This window comes from Panthera onca, chromosome B2, assembly GCF_046562875.1.
Source record: "Panthera onca isolate mPanOnc1 chromosome B2, mPanOnc1 haplotype 2, whole genome shotgun sequence".
NCBI classification, from domain to species: Eukaryota; Metazoa; Chordata; class Mammalia; order Carnivora; family Felidae; genus Panthera; species Panthera onca.
The window spans coordinates 131325243-131349340 of NC_138343.1; the positions used below are offsets into that span (position 1 = coordinate 131325243).

At 40.6% G+C, this 24098-nt stretch overlaps 1 protein-coding gene across 4 annotated transcripts in view; it reads left to right on the plus strand.

Moving 5' to 3' along the window:
* GRM1 (glutamate metabotropic receptor 1) overlaps nt 1-22650 on the plus strand; it is a 423034-nt gene extending 400384 nt beyond the window's left edge. For 2 of the 4 annotated variants that reach the window (XM_060616846.3, XM_060616845.3), the window contains exon 9: nt 18978-22650. In XM_060616846.3, the coding sequence (XP_060472829.1) occupies nt 18978-19890 (913 nt within the window). In that variant the 3' untranslated portion in view covers nt 19891-22650. Of the gene's footprint in view, nt 1-11483; nt 11569-18977 lie in introns of all 4 variants that reach the window. The other 2 variants (XM_060616848.3, XM_060616847.3) reach the window with 2 other exon arrangements.
* Nucleotides 22651-24098: the final 1448 nt, after the last annotated feature.

The window sequence follows — 24098 nt, forward strand, 5'->3', positions numbered from 1 at the left end:
TTTTTGTGTCTATAGCCCTATGCATTTATAAAGTTTTTCCTGTTTCGCTACCTCTTAGTTAAGACCCTCTGCCTGGATTTTCAGTCTGTTCTCATGAACCAAAAATCATCAAATGTTCCAAGGGCAAAATAGCTTGAAGCTTATCTGCTTACCTCTCTGAAGTTCTCTTCTTTCTGACTTATTGGTACCTTGGATTCTGGTTGCCATGACAGTATTCAATGCCTTTAAATGGTTTTTAAAAAATATTGTATCAGTTTTTTGTTAATTGATCTCAGTGGGAGACTTGGTTTAGTCCAAGGTATTACATCCTACCCTGAAGCAGATGTCCTCTTATACCAATTTTAGTATCTCCTCCTCTCCTTTTTCAGTAAGCTCTGATATCACTATGGTTACTTTTAGGGCCATGGTGTCTATACATTGAATACTAAGAAAGAAACTCTATGATAATTGACTATTCAGTTCTTTTTCAGGTTTGATGGATGGTGACAGGAAGCTATTAATGCCTCTACTGAGAGAGAAATGATAGCATAAAATAAACTGTAGTAGAAACACGTATCTAATATTGATGTTAGTGCCATAGCCAAGAATATGAGAAGTTTGACAGAATTCTAGACTTTTTGTTATCATTCCAACTTCAATTTTAAGCTTTTTACCAAAGTAATTCTTTCTTTTTTCTTTTCTTTTTTTTTCAATATTTTATATTTTTTCAAGGAATAGGAAAAGAGTTGATTTACATTTCTGGTCTTTTTAGCAAATCACATATATAACAAGGATTCATCATTTTTAATTGACCAAAATTAAAAATAAATTTGAAATTATGATTACTAATGAATCATAATTTATGATAAGTTATCAGCTATTTTCTGTTTTCCAAACACCTGCATTAGTTTGCCATGATCACTGTTTGTATGCCATGTATAACACGTTAGGCAAACATGATTTTTGTGTAATTTAATTAGATATTTGTCAAATGCTGAAGAAACAAGAAGCATAAGACATGACTCATGCTCAAATAGGAGATAATAACATATGTAAATGTACAAAACATACAAAAACTTTATGAATGCTATAATTTAAGTCAATTTAGACTTAAATTGACTTCTGTCTGAGTATGACAGAAATTTGACATAATCTAGTAGAAATTTTCAAATTTTTAAAATTTATACCCCTTTTTTCATTAAGGTATTATTGAGATATAACTTTGTATTAATTTTGATGTACAATATAATCATTCGATATTTGTATATTTTGTGAAATGATCACCACAGTAAGTTTAGTTAATATCTGTCAGTATACAAAGTTACAAAAGTTTTTTTATTTCTTTTGTTATGAGTTAGGAACTCTTAAGATTTATTCTCTTGTCAACTTTCAAATATGCATTACCATATTATACTGGTTTGCATGAAAAATATTAGCATGAATATCCAAATTCTATAATTTCTATTTGATATTTTTCCTTAGTAGTTCATATTTTAATATATGTTTTTAGAATTTTTACTTTTTTTCAGCAAAAGAAAACACATTCACAGATTCTGTTCAATGCCTTGGTTTATTGGGGTAAAGCCAAGAAGAGAAGGAATTTTGCTCATGAACTATATGTTATGATAAATTTATTTTTGGAATAATAGTTATTGTTTATTTTTCATATACTAAAAAAGTGATAAATATTTATTGTAGGAAATTTTTAAAATATAGGAAAGCACAGAATAGCTGGTAAAAATTATCTAAATTCTAGCAATATATGGAGAAAAACCGCCATTACCTTTTTTTTTTTTTTTTGGTATATTCTAATTTTTACAGAAACACACAAATACATATACACATTATTTTTACTAATTATTTGTAAACTTAATTTTCACTGGAGATTTTATGACATTCAATATTTAATATTAGGATTTGGTATTAGTTATAGATACAATAATTGTTTTTGATATTCCTAAAACTACCAAAGTGATGGAGAAGCTCAGAAGTATTTTTGACTTATTTTCTATTAGAAATATTTCTCCGTTCTGTTTTGATTTTTTTCAATCATTTATTAATTTACTGTAAATAGGTGACCACATGTCTTTTTATGTCCTCCAAAAGTTCCAATTTATTCATTTTGTCATGACATGACTTTCAAAGCACTCCCTTCATCCTTAAAAGCAATTATTCATCCTTTGCATGAGAAATTATATGGTTTCCTTTTATTTCCGAAAGTTGGGGCAGGATAAATGGGGGATAACTGGCACACATTGGTAAATCTGGCATGGATCCTGCCCTTCAGAAACTATGGCTTTCCAATGTAGGCGATAAGAATTAGCATCAATTAGTTATATAACGAAAAGTGAAAAGGATCACAAGAGAAATGCAAAGATATAATATACATTGTGATGTGGTCAAGAACTTGATAAACATCTTAGAATGCTGAAGGAGCTATGTGCTAAATTTTGCAAAGAGTAGGAAGGTTCAAGGAACATATATGAAAGACTAAAACTTCTTACAGTATCAGGGAGTTACTGAAGTGATAAGGAGGGCAAGACTAGAATATCAGAGAGAGAAGAAGTGAGAAGTGGACCAATGGTCTGCAGCTGCTTTGCCTGGGGGAGCATCCGCCAACTCCAGACCCTGGCTGGGGGCTTAGTGGCCAGGCATGGACTAGGCTTAGTATCCAGGTATGACCCAAGCAGAGTCAATGGAGGGAGCAAAGAAAGCAGAAGAGATGCTGTGGCCTTGAAGCTGAAGTGATAAAATGCAAAGCAGAGAGGCTTCCACACATTCTAGCTTCTCTCCCAAAACATTTGCAATTGTCTGCAAAACATTTGCAATTGTCTGCAGTTGAGTGGATCAGAAATGTTAAAAGATAAGCTACACGCTTCTGATATATGGAGTTATTTTTCTGAGGGCTTCCAATTCTGAGAAGACAGACCTTCCTGTGGAAAGAATGAGAAAACACCCTAGCAACCATGTGAGGCCAGACTGACAAAACTGGAGAGGCACTCAATCATGTGGTCAAGGTTCCACATCAAAACATTTGCCTAATGCTGAAGATGTGTGGGTCAGAAAGCCAAAAATCTAAATTGAAAATCTTTGAGAAGCTGACCAGAATCTCCCATAGCCTCTTAATGCTGAGTGTACTAGTGCACAAGATATTCTATTAAAAATCCTGAAGAGGTAGCTCAGTTGGTTAACCATCCAAATCTTGATTTTGGCTCAGGCCATGATCTCACTGTTTGTGAATTTGAGCCCTACATCGAGCTCTGTGCTAACAGCACAGAACCTGCTTGGGATTCTCTGTCTCCCTCTCTCTATACCCATCCCTCGCTCTCTGTCTCCAAAATAAATAAATAAACTTAAAAAAAAAAAAGTCCTGAAGGGATTTTCCTTACTGTAGACCAATTCCTAACCCAATTATAAACTAACTTTGACTCAGCGCAGTCTGGATTAGATTAAGATGATATGTCCGCCTCTACTTAACAGATAAAGTAGTAAAACAACTCTTAGCACAGATAATACCATCTACAATTTACAGCCTCTAGAGAACCTTATTTTGTGCGTGCGTGTGTGTGTGTGTGTGTACATTCATATGTGTCTTATGTGTTTAGGCATGGAAGAATTAATATAACCAAAAAATCAAGGGAAACAGACAATAGAAACAGACTCACAGGTGATATACTGATCACTGTTGGAGGATGCTAGAAAACGAAATCATTACTCTGAACACTGGTAAAGAAAAAAGAATCACCATTTGGCTTGTGTTTTCTGTTTGAACTCTACATCAGAGGAACTGAATAGCTGATGAGGAGAGGTTCTACTTTAGAAAAGAAATCTAGTTGACAAATACAGAAAGAATGTAGAATTAGATTACCATTTTGCAGTTTTGTAATAAAATAATTGATCTTCGTAATGATCATCAATGACTGCTAAAACCATTGGATGAAAGGCTGATGGGAAGTTTTGTAATGTATGCTTTAGAGTGACTACACCTAAATGCACTGATCAATCTTAACATGATTAATAGACAACCTGATCTATGTGCTTTTTGATCTGGTATAATAGAAAGTAGACACTACCTCCTATGAATTATATTCCCTGCATAAGCAACCATGAATCTGATCAAGCTCTTAGATCTAACTATCAATTCATAAGCAATAATAGGTCACAGAAAAATATGTTGAATGACACTATAGGGACTCAATAAGTAAAACCCATGATCTGGGAAACAATCAGTCTTTCTTCAACAAATAAATAGCCAGGAAAAGGGAGAGGGGAACACCTACAGACTAAAAAAGACTTAAGAGACTCATCAACAAAATGCAATTTGCAGATCTTGTTTGGATGTTGATTTAAAAATCAAAAATAAAATAAAAATATATGAGACAATCAGGGAAATCCAAATCCTATAATATTAAACATTTAATATCAAATATTAAAGAATTACTATTAATGTGTTTTAGATGTGATAATATTATTGTTTCTTTTATTATAAAAATGTGCACCTGTATTATAGGCCTATGTACTGAATTGATTAAGGATAAAAGACATAATGATTTGGCTTTATTTATTTATTTATTTATTTATTTTTAAAGTGTATTTATTTATTTTGATAGAGAGCACAAGCAGCACAGGGGCAGAGAGAGAGAAGGAGAGAGAGAATCCCAAGCAGGCTCCACACTGTCAGCACAGAGCCTGATGTAGGGCACAAACCCATGAACAGTGAGATCATGACCTGAGCTGAAATCAAAAGTTGGATGCTTAACCAACTGAGCTACCCAGGTGCTCCAACTTAGCTTTACTTTAAAATTAATAACTGGCTCGTATAGGTGAAAGAAGATTCACAAATATATTGATTATTAGTGAAGCTGGGTATTAGGGAAATAGTGGTTCATTTTAGTGTTTTCTCCATGTTTCTATATTTTTAAAATTTTTCAGAGTAAAAAGTCAATTTTGAGGATGTCTGAAAAACAGATGCAATTGGAAAGAATATACAAACTCTCACATATTAGTGTAAATTGTGCAAGTGCTTTACAGTGCAATTTGGTCATATATAAGAAAATGAATGTGCACTCACAACAATCCACCAATTTTATTTCTAGGTTCACACCATAGAAGAACTCTCCCACTTAGGTGTGCAAGGAGACATAATCAAGAATGTTTACTGCAGCATTGCTTAAAGTGGCAAAATGTAGGAAACAACTTAAATGGCCACCGATAGGAGAATTGATTATGTTTTAGGTAATGTGGTATGTATTCAGTTTAGTTTAAGTGAATAAACTAGAGCTTTATCTATTAATGTAATACCAAATGGACAAAATGGGAAAATTGCTGAATGGAAATAGAGTATGATGTTATGTATATAAAATCTAATAACATGCTAAACACTACCATATATTATTTACTGACACATATGAATATATATGTTGTAAAAGCATTAAAAAATTCCAAGTGATGATCCATACCAAATTTTCCCCCCAAAAGGATAGGATTAATATTGAATAATATACAGGGGGCTTCACATATTTCCTTTATGTTTTCAAAAGAAAGAAAACTATAATAAGGCAAAAATGTTCATATTTGACAAATTTATAATGGCAATTAAATTGAATTTTATTAGAACATTCTCTACAGACTCTTATTAGCTTGGAAATGTTTATAATTAAGAGTGTTTAAAGAGAGCAGTATTTTACACCTCTATGGAAAAACTGCATTGTGTGTTTATATAAAGAATATTAATGTACTATGTTAGATATGCATGCACTAAAATGGAGAGTAGAACAAATTGCCACTTACAGATGGCCTACATATACAGTCAGAGCTCCACTCTGCACTCTGATGAACGAATGTTGAGAAATAAATATTTAAATTCAGATAATAGAAAAACGCATTTGGCTTTGGGAAGCAGAGGCACAAATTATCCCATATTTATCTATAAAAACAACAACAAAAAAAAGAGAGACCATACTCTGCTAAAATGGCCTTGAGTGTTTGCTGCCCATCTTTATGATTACTCTGGACAGCTGCCACATGATTTCCATGGTGAACTGACCATCTGGAATTGTATAGACCATTTTTTCTCTGCTAAAAGTAGACTCACCTCCAAACCTATCATAGACACACAACTTCAGACACAGATAGCTTACCTGCTCTGTAGCTATCTTTCACCTGCTCCTGCCATATCCATTCAATGTCACTAATGTTGCTCCCCACAAACTCCATCTCCCACAATTTGGAAAGTAGCAGTTTATTAGAGAAAACAGTTTATTTTCTACTAGAAGTTACTGAGATTCTTGAATAAGGAAAGTGATTAACAGTCATGAGTAAAATGAAATAAAGTTTGAGACACTATGAATTAGTCTACTCTAAACATACTCAGATGTAACACATCTGGGTCTTTTGTCTGTGTTTTTGTTCCTCATCCTTCAGAGGAGGGGGTTTAATAGTGATGTATTAGGCTGGGATAGCATTTTGCCAATTGGAAGCATTTTCACATTTATTCTTTCAAAATCCTTCCTTATGGATGTAAAAATTGAGTCTGATGGGGGCAAATACACAGTTGGAAAGTGCCTGGTTTCTGGAGTCCTACTCCAGACATCATACTGCTATGCTACAATGAGTGAAACTTGCTTGTGACAACTTTTCAAGTTAACGTGAAGAATAATTCCTAGCATACAAACCAAACCGATGTATGAGTGACTTACTATAAAGAAAATGATACATTAAAACAAAGTCATATGACATGAAAAAATGCTCAACATCACTCATCATCCAGGAAATACAAATCAAAACCACAATGAGATATCACCTCACACCAGTCAGAATGGCTCACATTAACAACTCAGGCAAGAGGAGATGTTGGTGAGTAATGTGGAGAAAAGGGAACTCTCTTGCCCTGCTGGTGGCAAGGCAAACTGGGGCAGCCACTCTGGAAAACGGGATGGAGTTTCCTCAAAACGTTAAAAATAGTACTACCATACGACCCAGCAATTGCATTACTGGGTATTTATCCAAGGGATACAGGTATGCCGTTTTGAAGGGACACATGCACCCCATGTTTATAGCAGCACTATCAACAATAGCCAAAGTATGGAAAGAGCCAAATGTCCATCGATGGATGAATGGATAAAGAAGATGTGGTATACATATATATATATATATATATATATGTGTGTGTGTGTGTGTGTGTGTGTGTGTGTGTGTGTGTGTATACACACACACACACACACACAATGGAGTATTACTAGGCAATCAAAAAGAATGAAATCTTGCCATTTGCAACTACCTGGATGGAACTAGAGGGTATTATGCTAAGCAAAATTACTCAGTCAGAGAAGACAAATATTGTGTGACTTCACTCATATGAGGACTTTAAGATACAAAACAGATTAACATAAAGGAAGGGAAGCAAAAATAATATAAAAACAAGGAGGGGGACAAAACATAAGAGACTCTTAAATATAGAGAACAAACGGAGGGTTACTAGAGGGCTTGTGGGAGGGAGGATAGGCTAAATGAGTAATGGCTTAACTAACTTGGATGTAAATTATAAAAAATAAATAAATTATAGAAAGCTAAAAGAAAAGAAAACAAGTCATATAGGACTAAGTACACTCAAAGAGAGATAGCTTCTTATATAAAGGAAGTTTTGGACAATGGGAATAGGTGGGAGAAACTATAACAAGCGGTGACTGTATAGCAAGGAGGAAGGAACAGAAAAGAAGGAAGGAAGGAAGGAAGGAAGGAAGGAAGGAAGGAACAGAAAAGAAGGAAGGAAGGAAAGAAGGAAGGAAGAGAAAAGAAGGAAAGAAGGAAGGAAGAGAAAAGAAGGAAGGAAGGAAGGAAGGAAGGAAAAAGAAGGAAAGAAAGAAGGAAAGAAGGAAGGAAGGAAGGAAGGGAAAAGAAGGAAGGAAGGAAGGAAGGAAGAGAAAAGAAGGAAAGAAGGAAGGAAGGAAGGAAAGAAAGAAGGAAGAGAAAAGAAGGAAAGAAGGAAGGAAGGAAAGAAGGACAGAAGGAAGGACAGAAGGAAGGAAAGAAAGAAGGAAGGAAGGTAGGAAGGAAGGAAAAGGAAAGGAGGAAGGGGAAAAAGAAAAAGAAAAGAAAGACTTTGCACTTTCAGAAGAAATTGGATATGAATCTTCCTTACTAAATTTCTGGGGTTTCTTTAAATCCACAGTTTCTGCCAAAAGATTCAAGCACAGATTTGGAACTTATATTTGACAAGTCTCCATATGCTGCATTTTCCCTCCAAGCTTTTACTCTGGCTTGCCGAATCTGTGGTTGGTTGAATACGTGGTTTTACAGTTGCTAAAAATACCCTGAAGTCAAGCTCCTTTCAGTTTTTACACAGTTGATAAAATGGACACTCTGGCAATGGAGTTTTCAAGGCTTTGGCCTGTAACCTTTAATCAACATTTCATAAAATGTAAGGTCTGTAGGCATAGGTCATTTATATTTCACTTCAACCACAAGGTGAGTCAGAGACTGAAAAATGACACCAGGAAGGAAATGCTATAATTGTTTAACTATTTCAATCAATAGTTAATTAAGGTGGCTTTGGGATTCCTGGGAGTGACCATGTGGAGTTTGGCTGTCAGTATGGCTGCAACCCATGAAGGAACCCAGAACTGTCCACTGAGTGCAGCGGTAATTCCAAGTCAGTGACAGAGGCCAGAGAGCTCCCACCCCATCCCCAGGGGACACAAGTGCTATCTGTCTGGGCAGGCCATACTCTGTGCACCTCTGCTAATGTCACCGTGTCAAGTCTCTGAGCCGTCAAGGTGTTTCCCTGTGGTTTTTTTAACAGCATACATAGACCCAGCAGACAAGACCAGCTACATCATTTGCACAGCCCAGTGCAGAAAGGAAGCATGAGGCCCCTGGTTGAAAACCAGAGGAAATGTTAGAGACTACAATATAAAGCCTTTTCTTTTCTCCTCTGGTCTCTCTCTCAACGTGTCCTTGTGTTTTTCATTTGCCATTTAATGCTGCGCAGCGGGGGTGATACCTAGGGGCAAGTGCAGACTTTTCCAGGCCCCCCAGCCTCCACTGCATGACCCCATACAGGTGCAGCCCTCAGGCTGCTAGGTTCCCCTCCCACTGGTCACTGGAAAGACACCACAGGGAAATTGAACCAAGCCTCTCCCCTTCTCTCCCTCCTGCCCTAGCCCTTGGTAGACTGGTGATCTCGAAGGATATTAAAAAAAACAGCACATGGACTAAAAGGGTGGAGGAGGGGTGAGAGGCTCACCCCTACGCTGTTGCCTGTTAAGTGCACAGTGGCCCTGCTAGTCCAGGAGGGGATGGCCTGGAGATGCACCCGACCCTGACCTGATCTTCCTGCACTGTGTCCAGAGGCCCCTGCCAGTGGTAGAGAGTGGCAGCGGCCGATCCCTGGGCAGGGCCAGATAGTGGAGAGCTCGGAGAGCTCGGAGGGTCCCAGGGAGCACCAGGGAAGTCAGGGAGGCAGGACCATGGGTAAGCTGAGGCTCTAAGCCCCTGGAGAGCACTCCATCTCTCCAGCACACAACACTTACAAAACACAAATCAAATGATTAAATGATTACAGATCTCAAAATGATGACCATAAACCACGAAATCCCAAGTGCAGGGCCCTTCTGATGAGGGACCCACTGTGCATCCGTATTAGACACAGGACCCTGAAGCCAGCCCACTGGACCGGGCCACATGTAGACATTATCTACAGTAGCATTAACTCGGGATTCAAGGGATGCAGGCAGTTTAGCAAGGGAATCCTTTGAATGTATTTTCTGCCTTCCTTCATGAGAAATGAAGTTGTTTTATTATTTTGTAGGTTAAATAATCTTTTCTTACTGATAATTTCACTTATACACCCATACATCATACTTTTATCCCTGGTCACCTAGTTGCTGATGTTTTCATGACTTTTTGTGATTTCAGGTGGGCATATTAAATGTCAAGGACATGTTACTTTGACAAGTTTAATAGCAAACATTATCTCTTTGTTTGTTTTAAATAAATGGACTATTGCGGTAGTAACAAAGTTACATGAAGGTGTTTTGAGTTTTTATCTCTGGGTGAGGATTTCAAATTGTTCTGGGCAGATCATGTACTATTTTATTGAATGGCCCAAACTTGGCAGAAATACAGATATTGATTAATTTTAATTTTTCTCTTTTATCTTCAACTGTGCTATGGAAAACTTTGTTTCCCACCTTCGATATTCATATCAGATTCCTTGATTTCAGGTATTAAAAAGCTATTCCAGAATACTCTTTTCCAAATTTCAAATTCACATCTCTCCTTCCTAGCACGTATCAGGCCTCTGCCTGAAAAATGTGGAATGAGGAGGGATGTGATCTGTTCCTACAATATCTCTGTCTCCTTCCTCTTGTGTTTCCCCTCCTCTGTCTGCTTTAATGGGAAAAAAAGAGACAGGGAACGTAGCAAAAGTCTTTGACTTGCCTGCAGCCGTTGTGGCCCTCTTCTGATTAACACTGGAAAACTGTCACCAGGATCTTGGGGTAGGTGGCCTAATGCTGATACACAGGGAATCATTGTGAGTTTTTAGGGACCACTATAAGGGACTTCATCACCGAGAGTTCCTTAATATCAACATTCCCCCCAATTCAACCAACCACATCCATAGCGCCCACAGCACCTGCTGCTTTATCATCTTGTTCCCCGAAATTCTTTTCTCTGATTGGCAGCCGTCTTATGTGGAGTGATAACAAGATGGCTTTATCCCACTGAGTGCTACTTAACTCATGGGAAAGCCCACGTCTCTTCACCCTAACAAAAGATGGAAAGGCCAGCTGCCCACGGTCGCTCCATTAACCTTGTCATGACCAGTCAGTGCTCTTCTCCCCTTCTCAGGTCATCCTATGTGCTGTGTAAGGAGACATCTAACCAAGGAATGAGACAGCATTCTCCCCCATGTGGCAGATGCCTCCAATCTCTTGCCATTCCCCCTCTCTCCACCATCAGACATACTCTGTCCTGTGGCCAAGAGATAAATGTGATTTTATAGGAAGTGACAATTATGCCTTTGTGATAAAATAATAAGGAAAATTAGCAATGCAACTAAAATTCGCGACGTAAGACATTAATCCGTGAACGGCCTTAAAGAAGAATGGTCGGCAGGAAGATTCTGCCTGTAACAGTGTGAGTGGAGGTGGAGCCCACTGCCGCCAGGAAGAAAGGGGGACGTGAAGAGTGGAGGAAAAGGGCTGATTCTGGACAGACATACACACAGCAGCAAAAGCATCCGCCACTTGGAAAGAGATGGTCTCGTAAGGGAAAAGAAAGAATGCACTCCACTGACGTGGCTTTCGGAAACGAGCGTGGCAGTGAGAAGCAGCCAGGCAGGGCGAGGCAGACACAGGACACGGGGGTGGGGATGACGTGGAGAAAGGCTCAGGAGACAGGCTAGGCCCAGGCCCAGGCACCACCTGAGTGGCGTCATCGCTGTATCTGTACACGTGTGTAAGCACTCACTCACTGGGTGTCTTTTTCTTTTCAATCTTCAGGAAGAGGCAGCCAGAATTCCCGCCCACCAGCCAGTGTCCGTCGGCACATGAGCAGCTTTGAAAACCCCCACACTGCAGTGAATGTGTAAGAGAAGCTGCGTGGAAAATAGAGTGGTTGGCCCCTTGCTTTCTCTCTCCTGGGTTTTGCCACTTTCTAACATGGAAACAGATGTGGTGCATGCCATCAAGAATGAGGAACCATTTACGTGCCATGGTTTGCACGACCACCTTAATTTGTCCATCGTTCTTAAAGGGACACTGTCAAGTTGTTAGTCTTTTTGCTTTTTTAAGTTTCAAAGCAAGACGCAACACTTTTTCCAACACTGGAGATTCGCTTTTGTTTGTGACTCCCACTCACAAGCTCGAAAGTGAATTTCCCCCCTTCTTAAATTTGTCAGCTTTTCCTTGGCAAACAGAGCTCTTTCTTTGCTTTTTTTTTTCTTTTCTTTTTTTTTTTCTTTTGCCTTTTTGCTGTTGCACAAATGTTTGAAATGATCCTGTCTGCATTAAAGCACAAGCCATAACTTGAACTTATGGAGAGTTCCATAATGTCAGTTTGAGGGGTTGGACGCCAACATGAGCCTCTGCTGTGAGCCTCCCGCACCCTGGGGAGCACAAAACAAAAGTTTTGTGAATCCCATGAAAAGAGAGTTTTATAAAAAGGAAATGTGGTTATTTCCCCAGGATTCTGAGTGTTTTTATCAGATTTTGCCCCATCTGATAAAAATGGTGCATGTTTGGTCCAATTTTTGACCTTTAGATCTTGACAGTGTCTCTTTAAGTTAACAAAAGAACATAGACCATGTTCAATTCATTGTGCACGGAGTCTGTGGTCATTTTCAGCTGTTCCTTTACAGCCCTTCAAACTCCTGGGAGAGTCAAAGGTACACATTCCTGCAGCAGGAGGGAGCCCACTGATGAGGTGTCTGTGGCCTGAATAGCTCTTCAGATGAGAAGAGCCCAATTGGTTCAAATGTTTGCTACTGAACCTGGCTGTGGAGGACAGTATATGAGGCCATGGAGTCTCTTTTCTTCACTCAGTGGAGTGCATTGGGAAGTCTGTGTTCTGATATTCCCTTCAAAAGCCCAAATAGAAAGAGTGCGGTCTCAGTCGAATCATACTGACTCTTAGAGGGAAAAATATGGTAGCCCTGCCAGGACGTTTCAGGTGGTAGTCAGGGGCCTCTGCACATCTAGATCAGAGCCACTCTCGTCTGCTTGGATGCAACCTCTGCAATTTTCCCAGGTCAAAAGGCATTGAGCATTTCTTGCAGCGTGAGTTGAGTCTGACCGAGGGCACAGCAAGGAGATCCTGATCATGACAGCTGCTGGCTGCCTGTCAAAAGGGATTGATGGGAATAGTAGATGTGCTTGTCCTGCCATGACAGCAGGGCCAGAAAGAGAGGAGAGTCACCTAACATTTCATGACTTCAAGGTGAGTGCCTAAAAGCAAAAGCAGAGGCTGAAAGTGGGTACATTCTTGGTAGGTGACAAAACAGAAAAAAAAAAAAAAAATGCAACGATCAGCAAAGCTAATAGGTTGGCTGTTAAGAACTCTCAGAATGGGATCTATTCAAGCCTTCTTTCTGGAGACTATGAAGGATCCAGAAAAGATGGAAAAGAGACTATTTTTAGCCTTTGTTGTTTCTCAACAAACAACAGCAAAAAAGATATTCTCACTGTGACCTTCAGTTCCTACAGCTTTGAACAATCAAGGCAAAGGGGCTAGTGATGCAGATAAAGCTTCCTACTGGACCATTATGGTCTGCCTATATCTATCCTGCCCCATAGGGCCCTATGTTTCCAGAGCAAACCACAAGGACTCCAGGTCAGAGCTGAGGAACATCACATGACTTGCTATGGAAATTACAGGTCTGGTAGCATGGAGCATAGATGACACAATAATGCTTGACTTGAAGTTCCTTCAAAGGGAACATAATCTAGCATGGGAATTTCTTTCCTCAGCTGTTAATTAGGTTGAACAAGTAGCCATTTAAAATGTACTCAGAAAAACCTCAGGAACCATCAGAATTCTACTCATTGGTTCAAAACAGATTTGTCAGTTTTCTCAAGACAGTACACCTTATGCCCAAAGTTCATGGAGCCTTCCATACTTTATTGACTTTGATGAGGTAATTTTATTTGTGGATGTCTATTTCTTAATTGATTCATTGAAGAAAGCACACGCCTGTTAGTGCAAACTGATTTCCTTTGTGTTATCTTTTATCCTGTATCATATAGCTTTAACGTATAGAATGTGATTAACCTAAATACTTTAAAAGGAGGACTGTATGTTTAGACTTTGTGATATTGTCAATTTGAGCAGGCCAAGTGGTTCTCTGACTAGCTTATGATGTTAGAATCCGAGGTGAGGGATAAAATTCACAATGCCATTTAAGACTGGTATCAGCAGAAACTACCAAGTTCCCATGTAGTCAAAAAGCATTTGTCTCCAATAATACATTCAGAGATTTTCTACCTTACTAGTAGTGAATCAAAAGGTGAGAAACTTTAATTATGTTCACATAGGCTCCTGGAAACTGTGTACTGAATATCCAGATTTTTCTGGAAAGCTTTCAAAAGTGTAACTGGCATCAGTGGAAGTCCTTTGTACTGAAGACTAACTTTGCATCGCCTGAGAAAACAAGAGTCTGACTCATACGGTTTCAAATAGTTCCTATGCCTGCGATTCTACAAGAATCGCTCCTCAGACTTCATTCCGGTCCCAGCTCGCTGAAGCAGGTAGAGGTGAGGTATTCGTCCAGCGCATCTCTGGCATTCCTTCCGGAGTGTCTCAGTTGGGGCAGCAGCAGCCATTTTGAAAGGCCCGGCGTGAGTCCCAACTGTAGCTGCATGACCTCAGCAGAACTGCCCATAAGCCTGTAGCTCTGGTTTATTTTCTTAGCTTGGTAAGCCATTCTCTCCATGCTGGGACTCAATGGCATTTCCTGTTTCCATTTGCATTTTCGGAGAAAGCAAATGCTAACCTCGTCAGGTTGCAAGGAGTGAGTCTCCACCCTCCTATGTGAAGGTCTTGCCTTGTCTGGTGGGCTCTCTGGATGCCGTCCTTATGTCTGTTGTGAAGCTATTAAGCCTCGTGGCCAAGACTTGAATCGGACATAAGGGAGACAGGTGTTGTGTAAGCTTCCCCTCAGGCAGCTTGTGCAGGATGCTTCCCTCCTGATCTCAAACACCCACCCACTGTGATTCCCATTTTAGACCTCTCTGGAGCAGAGAGCAGTGTACTCGGCAGATGTAACTAGTACTTACTGAAACAAATAAAACAGACGAGATCACCCTGAATGCCGAAGATGAACTCATCTGTTTACACCACCCACTTCCAGCCACTCTCCCAAGTGCTGCAAATCCCGGATTTTCTGACTGGAGGGGATTGTCGTACTCACCTAATGAAAGAAAGATCAAAGCAAGACCCCAAGCCTGTCAGAGCTGGAGTGCAGCCCCAGGCCCCCTTGGCCCTGCACACTCCCTGTCTAGCTCACCCTCTAGTCCTGGTTCCTCGCCGGCCTAACAGCCGTTTCCTCCAATAACGTCAGTATTCATAAAGACATGTAGCCACCTGAGGTATTCAAGCCAAATGCTACTGCACTCGGTCTCCAAATATACGATTGTTTCAGGCCTCATGTCTGTCTTCTGAAGTGAGAGCAAGAGGGCATGCTGTGTGACAATTATGGGGTGTTTCTAGACTAGGTTACTTTACCTAAGATCAGGAAACCGAAAAAAGTTAAATAATAGAAGGAAGACGCTGATGGCCGAAACAGAAGGTATTAAAGTTATCTAGGGTTAAATGGAAGATTTATTTCACAGTAATATTGCATTTTTATAATGCACGTATGCCTTTTTGCTGCCCCATATTTTATACATTTTTCTCCTCTCAATATCATGGCCATGGGCTCTGAACCTTTGCAAGTAAGCTAATCCCTTTTCACACCAAAATGCTTATTAAGCCCTCCCCCCAATTGATGATAGTAGTTGTATTTTTTTTAGTGGCCGCTTGAACAAAAAACACAAAAAACTTCTCAGAATTTAGCTACACTTGTACCTAGCAGCACACTTTGTCACAATAGCGTTTACATGCATTTGAAAATAGCAGTGCATAATCTGTGAAGACATAACATTGATTCAGTCTAAAAGCAAAGCTTATCGCATTTGTAGATTCATGGACCATTCAAGCTGTATATGGACCACACGTCAGAAACAACTAATTCAGAAGGACCAAGGTTTATACTCTGCGCTGCAGTTTCTATGAGATGATACATTTCCTTCACTATCTCTGGTTTTCAGGAAGCAATTTATTTTGTCCTTGGGAAAAAAAAAAGGTGAATCTAATTTTCTTAATCTGATAAATGCCCTGGGACATTAGAACGGCTTCCTAATTAAACAGTACTTTACTGCAAATCTGGAACAAGACTCTGAAGGGAAGGAAAAGCTGCTAATTTTGACGGCCAGGGTGAAAATCTTCCATTACAAGAATAAGAAAGGTATTGGATTAAAACAGAACTAAGTTATGATTACATCTATATGCAAGGTGATTAATAATACCATTAACATAGGGAAGCACATGATTTTTAAAAAGGCCCACGTAGAATCCTGGGCAGTGAGGTAGCTTGAGTGAGTGAGTGAGTGAGCGAGCGAATGAGTGAGTGAAGTAGGTCCCAGAAATACAGGCATAGCTTTTTGCCAGCATATGTGGAGACTGGAGTGACATTTTGTTGAGGTATATAAGCCCGGTGGTGAAGTGAGGTATAGACTAGCCCTCAAGAGACTTATATCTTAAACACACACACACGACTAAATGAAGACACAAGGCATCCTTCTAGTTTAATGATTTCTAAAAAAAAAATAAGCATTGAGGGGCGCCTGGGTGGCTCAGTCGGTTAAGCCTCCGACTTCGGCTCAGGTCATGATCTCGCGGTTCGTGAGTTCAAGCCCCGTGTCGGGCTCTGTGCTGACAGCTTAGAGCCCGGAGCCTGCTTCGGATTCTGTGTCTCCCTCTCTCTCTCTGACCCTCCCCCGTTCATGCTCTGTCTCTCTCTGTCTCAAAAATAAATAAACGTTAAAAAAAATTTAATAAAAAAAAAAGCATTGAGAGGCAGGCATTAGGAGAAGGAAAAAGTGTTTCCATTGCAATTAAAAGGGATGCAAATGATTGAGGTTGGATGGTATACTAAAGCATAGTTAAAAGGCAAGGCAAGAGGCAAATCAGTGGTTTTATACTTTCTGGAAGGGTCATAATGATTGCACCAAGAGAAAAATGGTGTGAGTAGAGTAGGGAGTGGAGGAAATTGGGAAAGAAGGAAGCTGGAATTTACCTAGGGTTTCAAACTCAGAAGAGGAACTGTGGATTATGGTCCTGCCTGCTGGCTGGTTGACTGTTCATACTGGGAACATTAATCATCTGTTTTTGAGTTGACTCAACTCGGAAGAAAGTCAGGTATTCTAATATGAGTGTGGAAGCTGAAAAGTCTGTAATTTTGCATTTACAAGGACTTCTACATTCTCAAGGAATATAGTAAGCATATATTTAAGAGAAATATTAATTTTCATATCGTATTTTGGAGATAGGATTTTTCCTAGACAGTTAAAAATACAGCATATAAATTATAAGCTATATAGAAGAACTACCTTTTCCCAAATAATGAGATCAAAATTTTAGCTACTGTACCTATTTTGGGACTTCTTTATCCAGAATTTTCTGTAATAGGTATCAGAATTTCTTTAACATTCTGCACTTAGTGGCTCACTTCCCTTTTCAAGATAATAATATATAAAATGTCAAAACATTATTGTCATTGTAAATGTGACACACACATAATTTTGAAGTACTCATTCTTGTATTTTCAAAATGATTAAATAAACCATTATATTAGCTACTGATCATTTCATACATTTTCCCAAACAAAAGACCATGATACAAAATAGTCTATTTCACACATCCACCTAAGAAAAACACTGTTCCTTATCCCTATTCCTTTTAATGTCAAAAATGTGTTAACATTGTGCTACTTTCTCTGTTGTTTTCACGGATACAGTGAAAAAGCAAACTGAACACACACACATACACGAAAAAATAAACTTCCTGATTTAAGTATTAACACTGCTGTTATTAATAGTATGCTGTGGCAAGGCACCACCATCTGCTGAGAGTTATACAGAAAAAAAAAAAAAAAGCTAAAAGTCCAAAAGCAAGACCAGAGTTATTAATTACAACATACAGAATAGAGTTTGAGTACATGTACATCTCTTTCCCTCCTCCTCCTTCTTCTCCTCCTTCTTCTCCTTCTTCTTCTTCTTTTTCTTCTTCTTCTTTCTCCTCCCCCTCCTCCCCTTCCCCCTCCCCCTCCTCCCCCTCCCCCTCCTCCTCCCCCTCCTCCCCCTCCTCCTCCCCTCCTCCCCCTCCTCCTCCCCTTCCTCCTCCTCCTCCCCCTCCTCCTCCTTCTCCTCCCCCTCCTCCTCCCCTTTCTATTTAATTGGTTTGAAAATGGTCCCACGAAGATATAAGCCAATAAAGCTGGAGTCCTGCTGGTACCCCAACATTTTTCTTCTCCAAAGCTCAGCGAGGAAAAGGCCATGGAGGGGCTTTTGTCTGAGTAACTTCTGCTTTCTCTGAATCTTCGTTTCGTCTCATTTGCATCACAAACTATGCTGAAGGACTAACCCAGGGTCTAACCATCTGTATTTTGCTGGACTTCCTTAACACTACCTAGTTAAAAATCCCCAGTGTGGAAATCCCAAACCAGCCGCTGTGAATCAGGGCCTTTATGTGAATTGCGGTCCATTGTAAGTGTCGGGGATGATGCATTGAAACAAAAAGAAAAGCAACCTTTGTGACACACTTAAAGGGAATGTGGGTCTGGGTTTTCCCTCATCTGGTTTCTTCTCCTCCGTACAGCTGCCGTGTGTATGACCACGCTGCTCTGGTACCTGCACACGATGAGAAAAGCTTTGATTTGTTCCAGGGACTGAGAAGAAAGGGCGACAAGAGCTATGGTCGTTATATTCTGTTGTCCCTGTGTAACTGTAGTTTTATTTTTTGGTTCCTCCATCAATTTTGGAATCTTTCAAAGGCTTGCACAGAGTGACAATTTTGTTGTTACCTTAGGCGTGTGCGTGTGTACGTGGGTGTATAATAACTTTGTGAAATCTCAGACCTAAATGAAAATAGCTGCTTGCGTAACAGGCCGGCTTCTCTCCCCTACAACTTGTTCAGGGGCAAAACGTTCTGCCTTGTCTTGGGGTGAATGGAATCACTGACTGCAGCTACAGAGGCCACCTGGGGTCGCTGCAGCTTTTGGCCTTTGACCTGTAATAAGGGGAGATTGAGGGCTTGGCCGCCAGACCTACAGTCGCTTGCGGGAGCGGGGTGGGGGTGGGGGAATCAAATTGCCTTGAGCTGGGATTGCATATAATTTGTATGTATCTTATCCTGTGTGCATGATCTATCTGCAAATAAATCCATCTCTATTTTGTTCATAGTTCTAATGGCAAGTCTGTGTCATGGTCTGAACCAGGTGGAAGACAGGTGCCCAAGGGACAGCACATGTGGCACCGCCTCTCTGTGCACGTGAAGACCAATGAGACGGCCTGCAACCAAACAGCCGTCATCAAGCCCCTCACTAAAAGTTACCAGGGCTCTGGCAAGAGCCTGACCTTTTCCGATACCAGCACCAAGACCCTTTACAACGTGGAGGAGGAGGATGCCCAGCCGGTCGGCTTCAGCCCTCCCAACAGTCCTTCCATGGTGGTGCACCGACGTGTGCCAACCGCGGTGAGCACCCCACCTCTGCCGCCCCACCTGACCACAGAGGAGACCCCCCTCTTCCTGGCCGACCCGGCCATCCCCAAGGGCTTGCCCCCTCCCCTCCAGCAGCCACCGCCACCGCAGAAATCCCTGATGGACCAGCTACAGGGAGTGGTCAACAATTTCAGCACCGGGATCCCCGATTTCAACGCGGTGCTCGCTGTCCCCGGGGGTCCGGGGAACGGGGTGCGCTCGCTGTACCCGCCCCCGGCGCCCCCGCAGCACCTGCAAATGCTCCCGCTGCAGCTGAGCACCTTCGGGGAGGAGCCCGCCTCCCCGCCGGCAGAAGACGAGGATGAGGACGACAGCGAGAGGTTTAAGCTCCTCCAGGAGTACTTGTACGAGCGGGAAGGGAACACCGAGGAAGACGAGCTGGAGGAGGAAGACGAGGACCTGCAGGCGGCCAGCAAACCCCTCCCCGAGGATTCACCTGCTCTGACGCCTCCGTCGCCTTTCCGCGACTCGGTGGCCTCCGGCAGCTCGGTGCCCAGCTCCCCCGTGTCCGAGTCGGTGCTCTGCACCCCTCCCAACGTGACCTACGCCTCCGTCATTCTGAGGGACTACAAGCAAAGCTCCTCCACCCTGTAGGGAGGAGGTGTCCGCAGGGACAGCAAGAAAAACCAGGGAGCACCAGCACCTCCGGAGATGAGCCGACGGCTGGGAGGAGGAGATGGGGGGAGGAGGGTGAAGTCAGCAGGCAAGGAGGATAATGCTGCTGCCGTAGGGAAGGCCAGAGGGAACTGTGCTCTGCAAGCAAAAAGGGATCCAGGCGAGGATCCCGATTCTTGAATTATTCAAAAGCCTTCTCTGGGAAGAAAGGGAATTCTGACAAAGCACAATCCCATATGATAAACAACTTTCACCACATAAATGAATGAATAAATAAATAATAAGTCAATAAATAAATAAATCAACACGAATAATCTCCTCTTTTGGACATTGTGCATAGATAGACATGCCCACACACACTTGGCCAGCTTGAAAAGAGACAGCACATGTGGACCAGCCAGGTGAATCGTTAGTGGACATCATGGTGTTCGTGGTATTCTTAGTGAGCAGGCTGGAGCCAGACAGAGCAGGTGGGTGAAGGAGGGGCAGGCGTGGAACCACCCATGGGACGGCAGCTCATTTTTCTCCAGCCCTTGTCCTTACTGAGCCCACAGACTCCTGGTCTTCAGGAGCCTCCCTTCACCCATTGCACCTGACCCAGGGCCAGCCTTGTTGCGCTGGGAAAAAAGTGTATGGATACCCTACTGCTCTGTGATTTCTCTCTATTTAGGAAAACAGGGATCAGAGCAAAATCATCACCAAAAAGTGCTTCATCAGGAGTGCTAAGGGAGGAAGGATTGAGAAGCAAGAGGACACATAAGCATGAGGCTTTGAACACAATCAGCACAAATAACGTCCCATATTTGATACTCGCTTATTGGTGATTTCGGAGAAAAGCTTAGAGCAAGCGATTGTTTTGAGACTGGCAGAAGGTGTTTTGTGGATTTTCTTGTGTTTGTGCCAAGGGGGCTCTTCTCTGCCCTTTAATTAAAGAGAACAAACCATGTGGCAAAATTGTTACCTTACATTTACTGTAGCAAATAATACTTACCAGTTGAACTTCTAAAATGCAGTATGTGTATTTGGTGCCGTTGTTTCTCCTGTGTACTACAGACACAAATCCATCTTCCAACTTAAGGGTGTACTCAAAGCAACTATTGCTGGTTCAATGACAAATAACGTCCTTCCTATTGTCATCCTTCCTATTGACAAATAATTCCCGTAACTTGTGAGTAAATGTGTTCTGTGTCTTTGTATACTTGTGATAATAACATTTGTGCACTGTAATGTCAATGTCACTGCAACTAGAAGTCGTCTTTCCAATATAGTATAGATATTTCTTTGTTCCAACGATGTTTTAGATATTGTCACCAATATCTGCAGAAGCTCTTTGATGGTTTGAGTGCTGTGGTCCAATGGTTTCCTTATGCTGCTCAGATGGTCCTCCCTCTTCTAAAAGGGAACTTATTTTTCAGATATTTTATGATGTGGATATGTTATAATGAAGTGGCTTGAAGACGTGTTGTATTAAAAATTCACAAAAACTGTGGGTTACAATAAAAAAGTACATTTTATAAATTTTCAGATATCATTATTAAAACATAAGGTTGAAATGACAGTATTGAGATGATTTCAGGTCACTTTAGATTTTTTTAAAGAGATTTTCCACAGCGACTTGAGCTTTCAGTGTTTAGAAAGCATATGCTAACCTCTCTGTCTGGCATAATTTCCCCAGTTTTCTATTTACCACTTTTTGCTTTCTTTTAATTTTTATTTCCATGTACTTTTATTCCTCTATTTTCGCTGTCATCCCTTTTCTTTATATTTTTGTTGTGTACTGTAATAACCACGTATGTGTCATCCAGTCATTTCATTTATATCCTCCTTTTTACACCCAATAAAAGTGAATCTTGTTGTCATTTTGATTTCTTCTATTATTTGTGGAATGGATCTTACCCCTTTAAATATCTGTTTATGCCTTATGTGCAGTCATATTTTAATATGCTTCCTTCATTTGGAAGCTGATTTCTCAGCCAAAAATCATCTTAGAATCTTTAAATACCCGCCTCATCATTTGTTCAGAATTTAACATCAGCTCCGATGTTTGAGGCTCATGTTTCTCATGCCTTCCCATACTCCACTGCCAAGTTTAGTCGGTTCCATAACAAGAATGGACCGCCTTTCTTTTAAAAAATTATTTTGTAACACCTTTGGTGTTAATGACTGAACAAGGATTTCAATTCCATGTTGAAAAATGACTGAAACGAGGATTTCAATTCCATGTTTTCACTGTAATGAAGGAGAATGAGGGAATTAGATGGTTCCCATGCTTAATAGATGGTCTACTTCCTGGCAAACTAGCAAGTAAAAGCCTACTATCTATTATTCGTGAAACATGTTTTATATCTTAATGCCACTAACATATGTCCTTGATATCACAGGACTTGTGCATTCAGATTTTTTTAAAAGTAAGTATAGATCAGGAAAACTGCTCTACTATTCAAATAATGTAAGATATCGGTTTGTTCTGAGGTTTTAGTCTGAAACATTTGGTGAACACATTCAACACCAATCACATTATTTCTCTGAATGCCTAATATTATCATGATTAAATGTTTTCCTGAACACAATGCAGTATTAGCTCTTACAGCATAATTGTTCAAAATCAGAAATATACACAGACATACCTTATACCAAAAATGCAGATACTTTTCATCTTGATGTACGTACTTATTCACATTGTTTAGCTTCTTGTAAAAGTGTTTTCCTTTGGCTCGTTACTGCCTTTGTCAAATAACCTTGATAATGCTGTATAATAAATATTTTCTATTTATTAAATGTGTGCATTCCTTCTCCATACTTTGTAAGAGGTACAATAAGAGAAATAGACTGGTACGAAAAACAATTACAATGGTCTGATTTTGCTCACAACATGTCTGCCAGATGAAAGTTAGAGAACATCATGCAAGACCTACAGGCCAGGTGGGTGATAGAGAAGAGTACAGTTTGATGATGTGGAAGGTGGGAGGGACCAGAAACTCTAGATTGAAAATTAAATCCAGAATTTGAATATTCAGTTCTATGGCAGACATTGTCTTGCATTTTTTGATAGAATTGTGAGACTTGACAGACTCCTGGATCTCTAGCAGAGCTCTGGAAACAGAGGCATATGAAAGCTGCATCTTTGTTTCATTTGTGCCCCACAAGGCTCACACTCTAGAGGGACCTGGTTTCTTACTTTGGTGATACCTTCCTCTGTTCCCTTACATTTCAAGTTCTATTCCCTTTTATTTCAATAGAGACTTCACTGGTCTTCAAAACAAGTAACCCCCTGTTATTCACATCTTCTGCCGTAAGATACCTGCAAGGTAAAGTATCTACCAAGGGTTGTCCAAGGGGAGAGCAATGATGGTACAAGGATCACATTCATGAGACTGCGATGTATTTAGATGGTAGGAGCAAGATATATACAGGAAAGTTGATGTTGAAGGAATCTCCAGAATCAGGGGCTGAGACACCAGGGATGTTCTTCACTGTATCTTGAGAATAGAATGAGAAATCATGAAATGGGAGCTTGATGTCTCAGAGAGAAAAGTCATAGGACAGAGAATGAGAAACAAAAGATGAAGAAGAAGGAGAAGGAGAAGGAGAAGAAGAGAGAAGAAGAAGAAGAAGAAGAAGAAGAAGAAGAAGAAGAAGAAGAAAGAGGAGGAGGGCGAGGAGGAAGAAGAGGAGGACGAGGGGGAGGAGAAGAAGAAAAAAGAAAAAGTTTCAGGTGTGTTGTCCAAAGATACCCTTAGATTGCCTGTTAGGTCATAAGGACCTCCTTTTAGAGAGTCCAGAAACTTCACCATAAGGAAAACATTTGAAGCAGTTGGGTCTGGGCTCCAGATAGCACAAATGATGGGTGAATAACTACCCCGATAATTTCCCAGAGACTATTTTGAGAGGGAATCACAGAGAAGGGAAACAACATGTTCACCCACTTACTCTGTGCCAGACATTTTGCTAGGTTCTTTACATTCTCATTTAATCATCCCAGTACCACTGCTACAGGGATATTTTAGAATACTGAAGTAACTTGCCCAGAGTCTCTCAGCTAGCAAGTGGCCCATCAGGGATTTGAGCTCTGTCCTAAGCCAGCACGGAGCCTGTGAGTTCGTGTTCCTCTCTAGAGCTCAGGAGAGTGTGTAGGGGTTGGTCCCCCTTTCTCATTCCCACAGCATTTTACTCCCATCCGACTACAT